The 13989-nt window shown below is 47.9% G+C and overlaps 1 protein-coding gene across 5 annotated transcripts in view; it reads right to left on the bottom strand.

Annotated features, from left to right (window-relative positions):
• Window positions 1–13989, bottom strand: part of CAMK1D (calcium/calmodulin dependent protein kinase ID) — a 485162-nt gene that overhangs the window by 21159 nt on the left and 450014 nt on the right. For all 5 annotated transcript variants that reach the window (XM_030819267.1, XM_030819264.1, XM_030819268.1 and 2 more), the window contains exon 7: window positions 306–418. In XM_030819267.1, the coding sequence (XP_030675127.1) occupies window positions 306–418 (113 nt within the window). The remainder of the gene's footprint in view (window positions 1–305; window positions 419–13989) is intronic.

The following is a 13989-nucleotide window of genomic DNA, read 5'->3' as shown; positions in this document are numbered from 1 at the left end:
GTGAGGACATGGTGAGAAGGACACAGTGAGAAGACATCAGTCTATGAACCAGAAAGTGGGCCCTCACCAGATACTCAATGTGTTGGCAACTTGATCTTGGACTTCCCAGCCTCCAGAGCTGTGAGGAATAAATGTTTGCTGTTTGAGCCACCCAGTCTGTGGTATCTTGTTACAGCAGCCAACCAATACAGCACCCTCAGGACTGCTCTGAGCTGCCCAGGGTCCCCTGGGCCTGTAAGGGTCACGTGGTCTGGGTGTAAGTGTCACAGGGGACGCCCACTGGGAGCTGCCTGAGGGAGACCTACCAGAGTCGGAGATGTCATCCCAGTAGGGAGAGTCAAACTCATATTCTGCCTTGAGGATCTGCTCAAAGAGCTTGGAGTCATTTTCATCATAAAAAGGAGGGTAGCCGCAGAGCCTAGGAGACAAAATGGAGTAAAAGCTGGAACATCTGCATAACCAGTGTGGTGACTGTACACTTTGCCTGGAAGGAAGAGACATTACCAACTGAGTTAAGAAAATCTGGCAAGGCACGGTGGCTCACGCAGGTAATCCCAGCAATTTGGGAGGCCAAGGCGGGCAGATCACTTGAGGCCAGGAGGTCCAGACCAGCCTGGCCAACATGGCAAAACCTCGTCTCTACTAAAAAACTCACAAAAAAATTAGCTGGGTGTGGTGGCTGATGCCTGTAATCCCAGCTACTTGGGAGGCTGAGGCGGGAGAGCCACAAGGGAGAATCATTGAGCCTGGGAGGTGGAGGTTCCAGTGAGCCAAGATCGCACCACTGCACTCTAGCCTGGGCGACAGAGCGAGACTCTGTCTCAAAAAAAAAAAAAAAAAAGAAAAGAAAAAAGAAAAAGAAAAAGAAAATCTGTATCACGTGTGTTGCAAATATAATCTCAACCAAGAAAGCACACATTCCGCAGGCTTAGGTGGCACAGGAGTAAAACTGCGATTTAACAAACAGCCAAAAGGGTCAACTCAGGTCATGATCAAAGGTAAATAACAACTATTGAAGTTCCCCTTAACTCTCTGCACAGAATCAACCACAGAATCCCACACACCCTAAAAACCTAATAGACAGTCTTCTTCACATAAACGTTATTGATCTTACTGTATGTAACATTGTCCCTAACAGAGGATGAGCTGATGGAGAAAACAAACAAAATATATGTTTAATATCCATTTCAGGGCCCTTCCAGGTTCAGTTTATTTCAGAAATCACCAGAGGAAGAAAACGAAATTTTATGACCTTGAGTTTCAAGTTGCCACAAGACACCATAACCTGCACATTGTCACACACGTAACCTGCACATCGGCACACTACCGTGCCCAAACTGAGTACACGGAGGGTTGTGGTTTTGCCCATTAACATGCAGTAAGTATCAGCAGGGCTGACAGACGTTGTAAGGCTGCAATATCATACTACTACCCATTTTTCCATGGAACCATTTCAAGGTTGATTTTTAATGGATCATATTGATGCTGGTGCAAGTGACTTATAATTTAGAGTTCTGGTGGGACAACAGTCATCTGACACACATAATGGGAGTGGAAATTCTGATTAACTAGACCCACTACAATTCATTCCATAAAATCATGGATTCTCATTTCAGTTCCGAAATCAGTTTCAACGCCACTTTTACCACTGATGCATTTTTTTGGACCAAAATTTCCTTCCCTGAAAACACGAAGGGCTGGCCTAGAAAATCCCTAATATTTTTTCCAGCTTTAAGATACTGTTGCTCTATGATTCAGTTTGGCTGGCTAAAACACTCAGGAAAAGACCTAGAACATGCTTGGGGCCCATGTGGAGGCAGAGGCTGGCCTTGGTTGACACTGGACGGCCAGGAAGAGGTGGGCCTAAGGCTGTAGGAAGGTGGAGCTTGATTCCAGAAGGCCAGGGGCAATGCTGTGTGGTGCAGAACTTGCTCCTCGGGCTGCGACAACCCAGAGGGTGGCAGCCACGGTGGCAGTTCTTTGTTTTTTTCTTTCTTTCTTGAGATGGAGTCTCCCTCTGTCACCCAGGCTAGAGTGCAATGGCGTGATCACAGCTCACTGCAACCTCCACCTCCTGGGTTCCAGCAATTCTCCTGCCTCACCCTCCCGAGTAGCTGGGATTACAGGTGCCTGCCAGCATGCTGGGCTAATTTTTGTATTTTTAGTAGAGATGGAGTTTCGCCACGTTGGCCAGGCTGGTCTCGAACTCCTGACCTCAGGTGATCCACCCTCCTCGGCCTCCCAAAGTGCTGGGATTACAGGTGTGAGCCACTGCGCCCGGCCCATGGTGGGAGCTCTGACCCAAACAAGCCCTGAATTGTACCACATAGATATAACATTGTTCAACACACAGCCACAGCCTAGGGACCAGTCTAATGAGAACAAATTAACAAGAATCAACAGACTGCAGGACCACGAGGGATTAGGCTGTCAGCCCATAAGAAATGCAATACAGGTTAGAAACACCACCTTGGTACTGCCATCCCGCAGCTGTTCCTCCCATGGGATGCACATCGCCAGCTACCGCTGCGCAGGGGCGTGCCTGATGACATTTTTAAAGGCTGTGAGACACTCTGTGGGCCCATAAGGATCAAAATAATCTCTCCCTACAAGGTTGCTTTAGGGACTAAGAGCCTGGAAAATTTCATTTTTAAAGATGTGCTGCTTTTGGTGAAATGAACAAGAGCCAGGGCTCCCAAAACTACCAGGCACATAGTTCACTGCCCACGGAAATCCCGGAGCCCCAAGATGGGTCTGTCCATTTCTCCCACGATGAGATTCAGGCAGAATGAAATGTGCATATTAGGAAATGCAGACAGAGCAAAATGTTAGTTCATCTTGGAGAAAAAACTAAATTCTAGATATGTGAGGTTTTTGTTTATTTACAACCGCGGGTGTTTTTCTTTAGGGTTTGGCTTTCTTTGCAAGGAAAAAATTCTTTAAGAAAATTCCGAGAAAGATTTATTCTCTTGGTGCCAGTTTTTTAAATGTATATTCCAGTTTCTTCTGGTCTTAGCTCTTTTTTTGTTTCCATGTTTTTGTATTATAGGACATTGTGTTTATGTGGCTAAACTGAGGACACAGGAAAAGGAAATGGATTGAGCTTGGAGCCTAAGTAAGTTACAACAAAGAAAAAAGATTTAAAAATAAGGATTGTAAAATAACAGAAGGACAAACAGAAGTTACAAAATCTTCCTTAGATCTAGAAATTTCAGAGAGCTCCCTGGCCAAGCTATGGCATTAGCAGGTTTCTGTGGAGGTGATCTAAGAGAAGTAACAACTTCGGGCTGTTTAACTTGATACACAGAGGACTTCTGTGACCGTGGGGCCATCCATTCACACTGGTAATCCCAGGGTTATTAACGAATGTTCCAGAAGTGTGGCTTCTTTTACATATCCAATCCTTTAAATAATCTACAAATTATATCGCCAAGGGTCCTCAAAGGCAATAATGCCTTTCCCAATTTTTCTAGGCTTCAAAGTTCCTGATTCAGAATAACACTGGCATTTGCAACTGTCACACCCGATCAAGGCAATTCACCTTCAAAGCACTCTTCACTGCCTCCATCCCAGCCTCGGGTCTATCTTCCAGGAAGAACTCTTACATCTTACTGTCTTTCCTGTTGCCTTTTTCCCCTCTCCCCTCAGCCCCCTGGGTCTAGAGGTGCTCACAGCTCAGCTGCAATGAAGCCCAGGGTCACGGGTGCTATTCCTTGTGGTTCCCACACCTCCCTTTTCGTATACAGTCCTTGCACATCCCTCATTTTAAAGGCAAAGAAACCAATATGCAGCAAAATCAGGGCTTGAGCCTATTCTGTCGGATTGCAGGCCTCTGTTCTTAACTATTTGGCTTATGCACTAGAGGGAGGGGACTCAAGAATTGAACTTCGGGCACTGAAGTCAATCTGACTTTGTATTCTCTCTGTGGGGCGTTCGGTTTGCTCTACCTGCCCCTGCACCTGCAAGTGGAACCCTCTGATGGGACCCTGCCTCTCCGCCCCCATCTCCCACAGGCAGGGTCTAACAAATAAGATACTACCTGGGCCAGGTGTGGTGGCTCACGCCTGTAATCCCAACACTTTGGGAGGCCGAGGCGAGCAGATCACCTCAGGTCAGGAGTTCGAGACCAGCCTGGCCAACATGGTGAAACCCAGTCTCTGCTAAAAATACCAAAATTAGCTGGGCGTGGTGGCGGGTGCCTGTAATCCCAGCTACACGGGAGGCTTAGGCAGGAGAATCGCTTGAACCCGGGAGGCGGAGGTTGCAGTGAGCTGAGATCGCACCACTGCACTTCAGCCTGGGCAACAAAGCGAGACTCCGTCAAAAAAAAAAAAAAAAAAAAAAAAAGTGCTGCTAGGGGAGTACCAGCCACAGCCACGTGGGACACCAGGCAGTGACTGTTATATTTTATTTTGTTGTAAGGACACTTAACATGTGATCCGCCCTCTTAACACTTTTTTTTTTTTTTTTTAATGAGACAGGTCTCTCTCTGTCACCCAGACTGGAGTGCAGAGGTGCAATCTTGGCCCACCACACCCTCCCATCTCCCAGACTCAAGCAATCCTCCTGCCTCAGCCTCCCAAGTAGCTGGGACTACAGGTGCACGCCACCATGCCCAGCTAATTTTTTTTTATTTTTGTAGAGACAGGGTTTTGCCATGTTGCCTAGGCTGGTCTCGAACTCCTGGGCTCAAACAATCCACCTGCCTCTGCCTCCCAAAGTGCTGAGATTACAGATGTGAGCCACTGTGCCTGGCATCTTAACACATCTTTAAGTGTACACTACAGTTCTGTTGACGATAGGTGCAATGAAGCACGGGAGGTCTCTCAAACACATTTATCTTGCTTCACTGACACTGTATACCCAGTGATTAGTAATTCCCCATGTCCCTCCCTCCGGTCCCAGGCAGCCACCATTTCCACCTTTCATTCTATGAGTTTGACTATTCTAGATACTTTGTATAAGTGGGATCCTGCAGTATCTGTCTTTCTATGCCTCGCTTGTTTCACTTAGCACTGTGTCAATGTCCTCAAGGTTCACCCGTGTTGTCACATGTTGCAGAATTCCCTCCTTTTTAAAGGCTGAATAGTATTCCATTGTATGCATCCACCATAGTTTCCTTATCCGCTCATATGTTCATGGACACTTACGTTGTTTCCACCTATTCAGCTATTGTGAATACGGCTGCTATGAACATGGGAGTGTTAATCTCTCTTCAATATCTTGATTTTCACCTTTTTGGAATTGTTAGATTATATATGGTAGTTCTATTTTTAATCTTCTGAGGAGTTGCCACACTGTTTTCCATAGAGTCTACACCCACACATCCTCCCCAGTCCTTGCCTTTTTGATTTCTCAATGACACACAAATGGCCAACAGGCAATGTGAAAAAATGCTCAACATTACTAATCATCAGGCAAGTGCAAATCAAAACCACAAGGAGATGCCACTTCCCACCTGTTAGGATGGCTATTATCAGGCAGTGATTTTTAAAAAGTATTTCTGTATGGATTTTTTTTTTTTTTTGAGACAGAGTCTCACTCTGTTGCCCAGGCTAGAGTGCAGTGGCTCAATCTTGGCTCACTGCAACCTCTGCCTGCCGGGTTCGAGTAATTCTCCTGCCTCAGCCTCCTGTGTAGCTGGGTTAAAGATGCGCATCACCACACCCAGCTAATTTTTGTATTTTCGGTAGAGACAGGGTTTCACCATGTTGGCCAGGTTGGACTCAAACTCCTGGCCTCAAGCGATTCACCCACCTCAAGCTCCGAAAGTGTTGGGATTACAGGCATGAGCCACCACACCCAGCCCTGTATGGATCTTATAGTATTTCACAGTTTTCATTTTGTTCGTTTTTTGAGAAGGAGTTTCGCTTTTGTTGCCCAAGTTGGAGTGCAGTAGCGCGATCTCGGCTCACTGAAACCTCTGCCTCCTGGGTTCAAGCGATTCTCCCGTGTCAGCCTCCACAGTAGCTGGGATTACAGGCACCTTGCCACTACACCCGGCATTTTTTGTATTTTCAGTAAAGATGAGGTTTCACCATGTTGGCCAGGCTGGTCTCAAACTCCTGACCTCAGGTGACCCACCCACCTCAGACTCCCAAAGTGCTGGTGTGAGCCACTGCACTCAGCCACTGTCTTCATTTTTAATCGGCTGACATACACATAGTCACTTGGTGCCTCCTGGCCTACGTAGGCCTACCTGGGCCAGGAGGAGGTGTACCAAGCACTCACGCATCAAGTATCTGTGTTGCACCTACTATATACCAGATACTGAGTTTGATACTGGAAATACAATGCTAAGTTAAGAACCAGTTTCTGCCTGCAGGAGCTCAGAGTGGGTGAGAGAGGCACATAAAGAGATAATAGTGACACGAGTGACAGTAGCAATAGAAATGTGCAGAGGCTATTCTGGGTATATAAGGGCATGCAAGCCAAGCAGCTTTGTGGGAGTGGAGGAGGTGGATGCCTATGCCCTGTCTCAGGGGATGAGCAGGAATTTTACGGGAGAAACAGGTGGGCTGCCGGCAGGAGTGGCTGCCCAGGAATAAGAGCATGGGGCATAAACCAGCAGTTTATTCGAGCAGAGAAGAGCAGCTTGCCGCTGCGGTGCGGCATGTAAGTTGGTGTGCAGCCAGAGTTGAGGTGAGGCCTGGCAGGGCTGTATTCCCCACCCTAAGGTGGGTGGTCTATCTTGCAGGTAGAAGGAAGCCCCTGAATGGTGTAGACAGAGGGGCGATAGGGACAAGTGGCTTTGCAGCAGAGATGTGGCGGGTTTGAGGCAGGAAGACAAGTGGCCAACTCGCTGCAGCCAGAGAAGACAGGGCAGCCTGCAGTGGAGCTGGACGGAGGAACACGCAGTTCAGACAGAACCGGGCAGATCTGGTGTAGGACAGTGTAAACAGCGAAGGCCAGGATGCCTCAAAGGTCCCCAGCATGGACTACAGATGATGCCCACTGAATGCAGGACACAGAGCAGGTGGCCGGGGTGGCCTGGCTGTTATCAACCACAGCACCTGGTAATTCCAGCTCCCTCTTCAGTGGATGCTGCCTACTCAGAGAGGCGGCTCCAGGCAGTTCTTTGCGGGCGGGGTAAGTAAGAGAGAGGGCAGCTGAGCCAACTCCCCGAGGCAGCCCCATCCCTGGTAATTAGCTCTGATAACTACACTGGATCTTGCCTAGGTTTCGACTGAACACTAAAAGAAAGCAGGGAAGAGGGCAGAGCATGGGCCAGGAGGAGAGACCTCCACTCAGTGGTGAGGCTCTGAGAGGAACCCATGCTTGTGGCCGCATCAGTGCTAGGCCTTCCAGTTCATTCCACACGAAGCTGTGCAACAAATCCCTCTTCCTTAAGGCAACTGGAGAGAATCTGTTCCATGCACCTAGAACTGCCAACATCCCACAAAGGATATCGATGAGTGATTCCTTTCAGGCCAGGGAGAGCTGGACCAGGTACATGTGAGAGATTCAGGTGAAGGCAGCCAGTAGGCAGCTGGAGTTAGAGCCCTGATGCCAGGGACAGGTGTACCATGGGGGTGCTGGGATACAGCCATCAGCACATGCATGAAAACCGGGACAGCAGATAAGATCACTCAGAGCAGATAAGATCACTCAGCTCAGGGGTCGCACACAGACGCTCTACAGACCTGATCTGGCCCATGATGTGTTTGGCCAGCAGCGATTTCAAACAGATATGACTTTGAGTGACCAGAGACAGGTGTTGATTTAGCCAGATCGCCACAGCCCCCAAAGTCCCCATGGTCTTGGCATATTCAAGCACGTATGTATGTGGATGGGGACCAGACTCAAATTCCCTGGAAGCCTGGCATGGCTGGCTGGCTGGGTAAGAACAGCTAGTTTATCTGCTTCTTTTTGTGTGCCAGCAAGCCCCTGGCATAGACAAAAATCACCTAGCTGATTACACATTAGGTCATCTCCCTGGCCCTCCACCTGCTCAGTTGGTGACTTTGAGTCAAGGGTCAAGGGTGGAGCTGGGGAGAAGGACACTTTGAAAGAGGGGAGGAGCCTCAACACCGTTAGGCCCTGCTGGGCTGCAGAGCTGCAAATGGGACGCAAAAGGGCTGAGCCCTGCAGGCCAGGGCCCAGAGGCTGGATGCTACGGAGTGGGTGGATTCCTCCTCCACAGCTGCTGCAGGAAGGCAGGGGAGAGAGAGCAGTCTGACAGGTAATCAGGGAAGGTTCCCGGGAGGAGGTGTGACCTGCATCTACAGCAGTGACTCAGGGTGGGAAGCTTATATTAATAAAACCGCCTATCAGGGACTCCTCTGGCTGTCACCAAAGACTAAGCACTGACCAGGTCCCAGGCATGGAACAGACGGTCTGAGTCCCTATTCTCCTGCCATTTACATTCTGGTTGGGGGTCAGGGGGACAGATACCCAACACTAACCTTCAAAATAAACACGAAGTGTAAAAGATACCTAGGAAAGGTAATTTGGAGCTGGTCAGGGGAAGCCTTGCATCCTCAGTCGAGAAAATTCCTTTCTACACACCGTTCTCTGTGCCCGGGGTTGCTCTTCTCCTGCTGTGCACAGACGTGACCTGCTCTTCCCCAAAGCTCCGTGCACGGGTCTATGCTCAGTGATGTCTTTCTTGATCCCACCCGGCCAGGACAGGCCCCCAGCTTGGCGTTCTCCAAGTTTCCTAGGCACCATCATCAAGGCATGCGTGTTGGTTTCTATCTGTCTACGTCCCATTGTCTTCTCTGATAGAGTCTGAGCTCCCCAAGGGTGGTGATGCCTCATTCCTTTTTGCAACCCTGGTCCTAGACCAGTACACAGCATGTGCTCAGCAAAAGGTGGCTGGATGCCTGAGTTGTTAAATGCCTGTGTTTCGAGGACTGCCACCCCTCACCCGACTCGGTCCCTCTCCAAACAGTTCTCATTCTTCACAGTCCAACCCACCTCTCTCTTGGGTTCTCTTAAGAAATGTAAAGAGCCGGGCGCGATGGCTCACGCTTGTAATCCCAGCACTTTGGGAGGCCGAGGCGGGCAGATCACGAGGTCAGGAGATGGAGACCATGGTGAAACCCCGTCTCTACTAAAAATACAAAAAATTAGCCGGGCGTGGTGGTGGGTGCTTGTAGTCCCAGCTACTTGGAGAGGCGGAGGCAGGAGAATGGCGTGAACCCGGGAGGCAGAGCTTGCAGTGAGCCGAGATTGCGCCACTGCACTCCAGCCTGGGCGACAGAGCGAGACTCCGTCTCAAAAAAAAAAAAAAAAAAAAAGAAATGTAAAGATATGGGCCTATTGGCCGGGTGGGGTGGCTCATGCCTGTAAGCCCAGCACTTTGGGAGGCTGAGGTGGGTGGATCACTTGAGATCAAGAGTTCAAGACCAGCCTGATCAACATGGTAAAATCCCGTCTCTACTAAAAATATAAAATTAGCTGAGCGTGGTGGCGCACACCTGCAATCCCAGCTGCTTGGGAGGCTGAGGCAGGAGAATGACTTGAACCTGGGAGGTGGAGGTTGCAGTGAGCCGAGATCGCACCACTGCACCCCAGCCTGGGCAACAAGAGCAAAACTCCATTTAAAAAGAAAAAAGAAATGTAAAGATATTATGGCTTATTATCATGATTATAATGTTTACCTTCACACCTTGACAATGAGTCACTGAAGGACAAAGACTGTGCCATATCTAGTATTTCTTTTTTTTTGAGACAGAGTCTCGCTCTGTTGCCAGGCTGGAGTGGAGTAGCGCAATCATGGCTCACTGAAACCTCCGCCTCCCGGGTTCAAGCAATTCTCCTGCCTCAGCTTCCCGAGTAGCTGGGACTACAGGCGCGTGTCACCACACCCAGCTAATTTTTGTATTTTTAGTAGAGACGGGGTTTCACCATGTTGGCCAGAATGGTCTTGATCTTTTGACCTCATGATCCGCCCACCTCGGCCTCCCAAAGTGCTGGGATTACAGGCGTGAGCCACCGCGCCTGGCTTAGTATTTCTTTTGTATCTTCCTTTTATTGTTTTGAGACAGGGTCTAGCTTTATCATTCAGGCTGGAGTGCAGCGGCATGATCACAGCTCACTGCAGCCTTGAACTCCCAGGCTCATACAATCCTCCTGCCTCAATTTCCTGAGTAGTGGGAACCACAGGCGTGCACCACCATACCGGGCTAATTTTTTTTTTTTTTTGGTACACACAGGATCTTGCTGTGTTGCCCAGGCTAGTCTTGAACTCCTAGGCTCAAGGGATCCTACCACCTTGGCCTCCCAAAATCCTGGGATTGCAGGCATGAGCCATCATACTCAGCCTGTATCTTTCATTAGCACTCAATAATATTTATCTATCTATTTATTTATTTATTTATTTTTTTGAGATGGAGTCTCGCTCTGTTGCCCAGGCTAGAGTGCAATGGCATGATCTCGGCTCACTGCAACCTCCACCTCCCAGGTTCAAGCAATTCTCCCACCTCATCTTCCCAAGTACCTGGGATTACAGGTACCCACCACCACGCCTGGCTATTTTTGTATTTTAGTAGAGATGGGATTTCACTATGTTGACCGGGCTGGTCTTGAACTCCTGACCTTAGGTAATCTGCCCGCCTCTGCCTCCCAAAGTGCTGGGATTACATGTGTGAGCCACTGTGCCTGGCCTCAATACTATTTAATGAATATTTGAATGATTATTCTTTGATGAACAAGAAATAAATTTGTGTAAAATATTTATGCTTGTGTGTGTGTGTACTGACTTAAGAAGTTGTACTGAACATCCCAAAATAGGTGTTTACCCTGAAAAAGGAAAACCGAACCAAATTTTCCCAAGTGTAGTACTTTTTCAGTTATTTTTGCAGTAAAGCCTCCTGATGGCCAGTGGCATCCACTTTAAATGACAGCCCTCAAGGCAGACTGGAATGAACACAACGAAACTTCAACAAACATGCCCTGGGCAAACCCGGTCCAGGGCCCAACAATGGCCTCCAGGGACTTCCTCGTTGCAGAGCTCCTCCCACCAGGAACTGCCCCGCCGACGACACAGCCGACAGGTGGCGCCTCCCGCTCCCAGCCTGAGTCCTCAAACCGGAAGCTGAAAAGTACGTTTGAAGAAGTACTTTTCACAGGGGGGTTCGCACAGTCAAAGATTTTATTCTGGGGTCCAGAAGCTATCACCTGGTCCAACCCCTTGTTTAGGAGACAGGGAAAGTGAGTCCCAGGGAGCTGAAGAAGAGACCTGGGCATGTGTCCTGAGCTCTGGTCTAGAAAAACAAAGACTACTTCAAGCCAATTCTACACACACACACACACACACACACACACACACACTTATTACTATTATATTATTTTTTTCTTTGAGACAGAGTCTCCCTCTGTTGCTCAGGCTGGAGTGCAATGGCATGATCTCGGCTCATTGCAACCTCCGCCTCCCAGGTTCCAGTGATTCTCCTGCCTCAGCCTCCCGAGTAGCTGGGCTAATTTTTGTATTTTCAGTAGAGATGGGGTTTCACCGTGTTGGCCAGGCTGGTCTCGAACTCCTGACCTCAACTGACCTGCCTGCCTCAGCCTCCCAAAGTGCTGGGATTACAGGCGTGAACCACACCCACGCTTGGCCAATTCTACAGATACTGACAGAGCACTGGTGTTGTGTGAAATGCTGATCATGGAGCAGTGAGTAAGACAGACCCAGGTCTTGCCCCTCAGGGTTCCGCAGTCCAGCCTTATTTAAATGGGACAGTGGAACGTTTACTTTTCTACAGTAGAGAAACCACTTCTGGTGAATGTGTCCTGTAAAAGTTAATAACCACATCTACCATGTACTGAGCTGTCACTGTGCCAGGCACTGGGCTATGTAATTTACTTATATTTTTGTCTCATTTAATGCATAGTTCTAAGCTAAGTTTTTCAATCCTCAATTTCTAGATGAGCAATTAAATGCATGGAAGAATAGGCTACTTGCTTACATCTAAGGGACAGCACAGAATTTTACTGTTTGTCCAACTCCAGAGCCAGGTCATATTAACCTTTAGGACCTCGACCCAGATGTGCCACTGCAAAGATGGAGAAACACCACACCTGCGTGTTCTCTTTCAGAACCTGCCCCTGCAGCCAGACGGTCATGATTTTTCTATACCATAGTTTTGGAAACAGAGCCAGAGACAAAGCCACATGACCTGCCAAAGAAATGAAGAACAGGCTGGGCGCGGTGGCTCATGCCTGTAATCCTAGCACTTTGGGAGGCCAAGGTGGACGGATCATGAAGTCAGGAGTTCAAGACCAGCCTGGCCAACATGGTGAAACCCCATCTCTACTAAAAATACAAAAAATCAGCCAGGCGTGGTGGCACGCAGCTGTAATCCCAGCTACTCAGGAGGCTGAGGCAGGAGAATTGCTTGAACCCAGGAGGCGGAGGTTGCAGTGAGCTGAGATTGTGCCACTGCACTCCAGCCTGGACGACAGAGCAAGACTGTCTCAAAAAAAAAAAGAAAGAAATGAAGAACAGACCAGAAGTCTTGCAGTTCCAAAATCAATGCGGAATGTTCTACCCAGTCTGCGTTCCTGAAGACAGATGGGAGGACAATGGCCAGGATCATGATGGCCCCTGTCTGTGGAGAAAGGTCCTGGAGAAAAATGAGGCTGCGTCTATACTGAGGAAATCCCAACAGGACGGAGAAGACTTTCTCAGTGCTACGCTCCCATGCAAAGCTGCAAGAGAATACAAAGGCAAAGGGTTCCCTCTGGCGAGACCCTGCAGGCTGTGTGAGGCTGGCCAGGGCACAGGAGTGCCTCGCTGACTGGGAGAAATTGGGAAATAAAGTTAATAGATATAAGTGAATTTTCTAAACACCTGTGAAAGTGCTGACACTTATTTTAAAATATTTTATGAAAAAATATTTGAACGTAGCAGTTCACACTGATAACTGAATAATCATTAGTTAATGGCAACCCAGAACTCTCTGTTTTAATCCAACTGGTAAAAAAGGCCATGAAGGAGAATAGAAGTGATTTTTCAAGGAAAAAGGGTGACTTTTTCCTTGTGTGGAAAGTCTTCCTCAGCCAGGAAGTCAGAGGAAAGGAGACACAGGTGCACAGCCTAGCTCCATCAGGAACTGCGTGAGTGACACTGGGGAAATGAGTCACCCTCTCTGAGTCCAGTTTATTCTGCGAATGGGGATAACAATACCCACTTTATATAAATATTGGAACATATGTCACGTATTCCATATGGTAATATGTATGACACATAAAACACACATAGATATACAGACAGGTGATGGATAGATATAGATAGATGACAGATTGATAGAGGTAGATGATAGATAATGATAATGAAGATAGATATAGATAGGAAGATAGACAGATGACATGGATAAATAGGTAGATAGATGGATGGAAGGATGGATAAATGGATAGACAGATGACAGAAAGATGAATGGATGGATTGATGGGTGGATGGATGGATGAATGGATAAATAGAAGATGGATAGATGGATGGATGAATGGATGGATGGGTAGATGGATGAGATGGACAGATGGACAGATGATAGATAGATAGATAGATAGATAGATAGATAGATAGATAGATAGATAAATAGATAGATAGATACACAGACAAAAATATGGATGGATGGATGGATGAATGGATGGATGGATGGATGGATGGATGGATGGATAGATGGATGGATGGATACTAGAGATGTAACATCTGAAAGTTCCAGTGACATAGTGATCATTAAATGCTGGTTCCCACACCCTTATCCCCCTCTTCTCCTTTTCATCCCAACTCCATCTCCTCCTTCTCAGGTTCCTCCAGCTGAAAGATGCTGAAGTGCGAGGGCAGCCACATAGCATCAGGAAGAGCAATGTTGAGGTGGAGAGAGGAGCAGATGAGCCCTGAGGATTCACCTCAATGTCCCACACTCTACCCATGAAAATAAAGCAACATATTTTAAAATTTTGGGCAACGTCTCAGAACCACCCACTAACAACTGTACACCCTGACATAACCTTCTAAGCTGCTGCAGAAGGTACAGAGGGAGA

The sequence above is a fragment of the Nomascus leucogenys genome, chromosome 9, assembly GCF_006542625.1.
Source record: "Nomascus leucogenys isolate Asia chromosome 9, Asia_NLE_v1, whole genome shotgun sequence".
NCBI classification, from domain to species: Eukaryota; Metazoa; Chordata; class Mammalia; order Primates; family Hylobatidae; genus Nomascus; species Nomascus leucogenys.
This window is presented reverse-complemented; position numbering and strand designations above follow the sequence as displayed.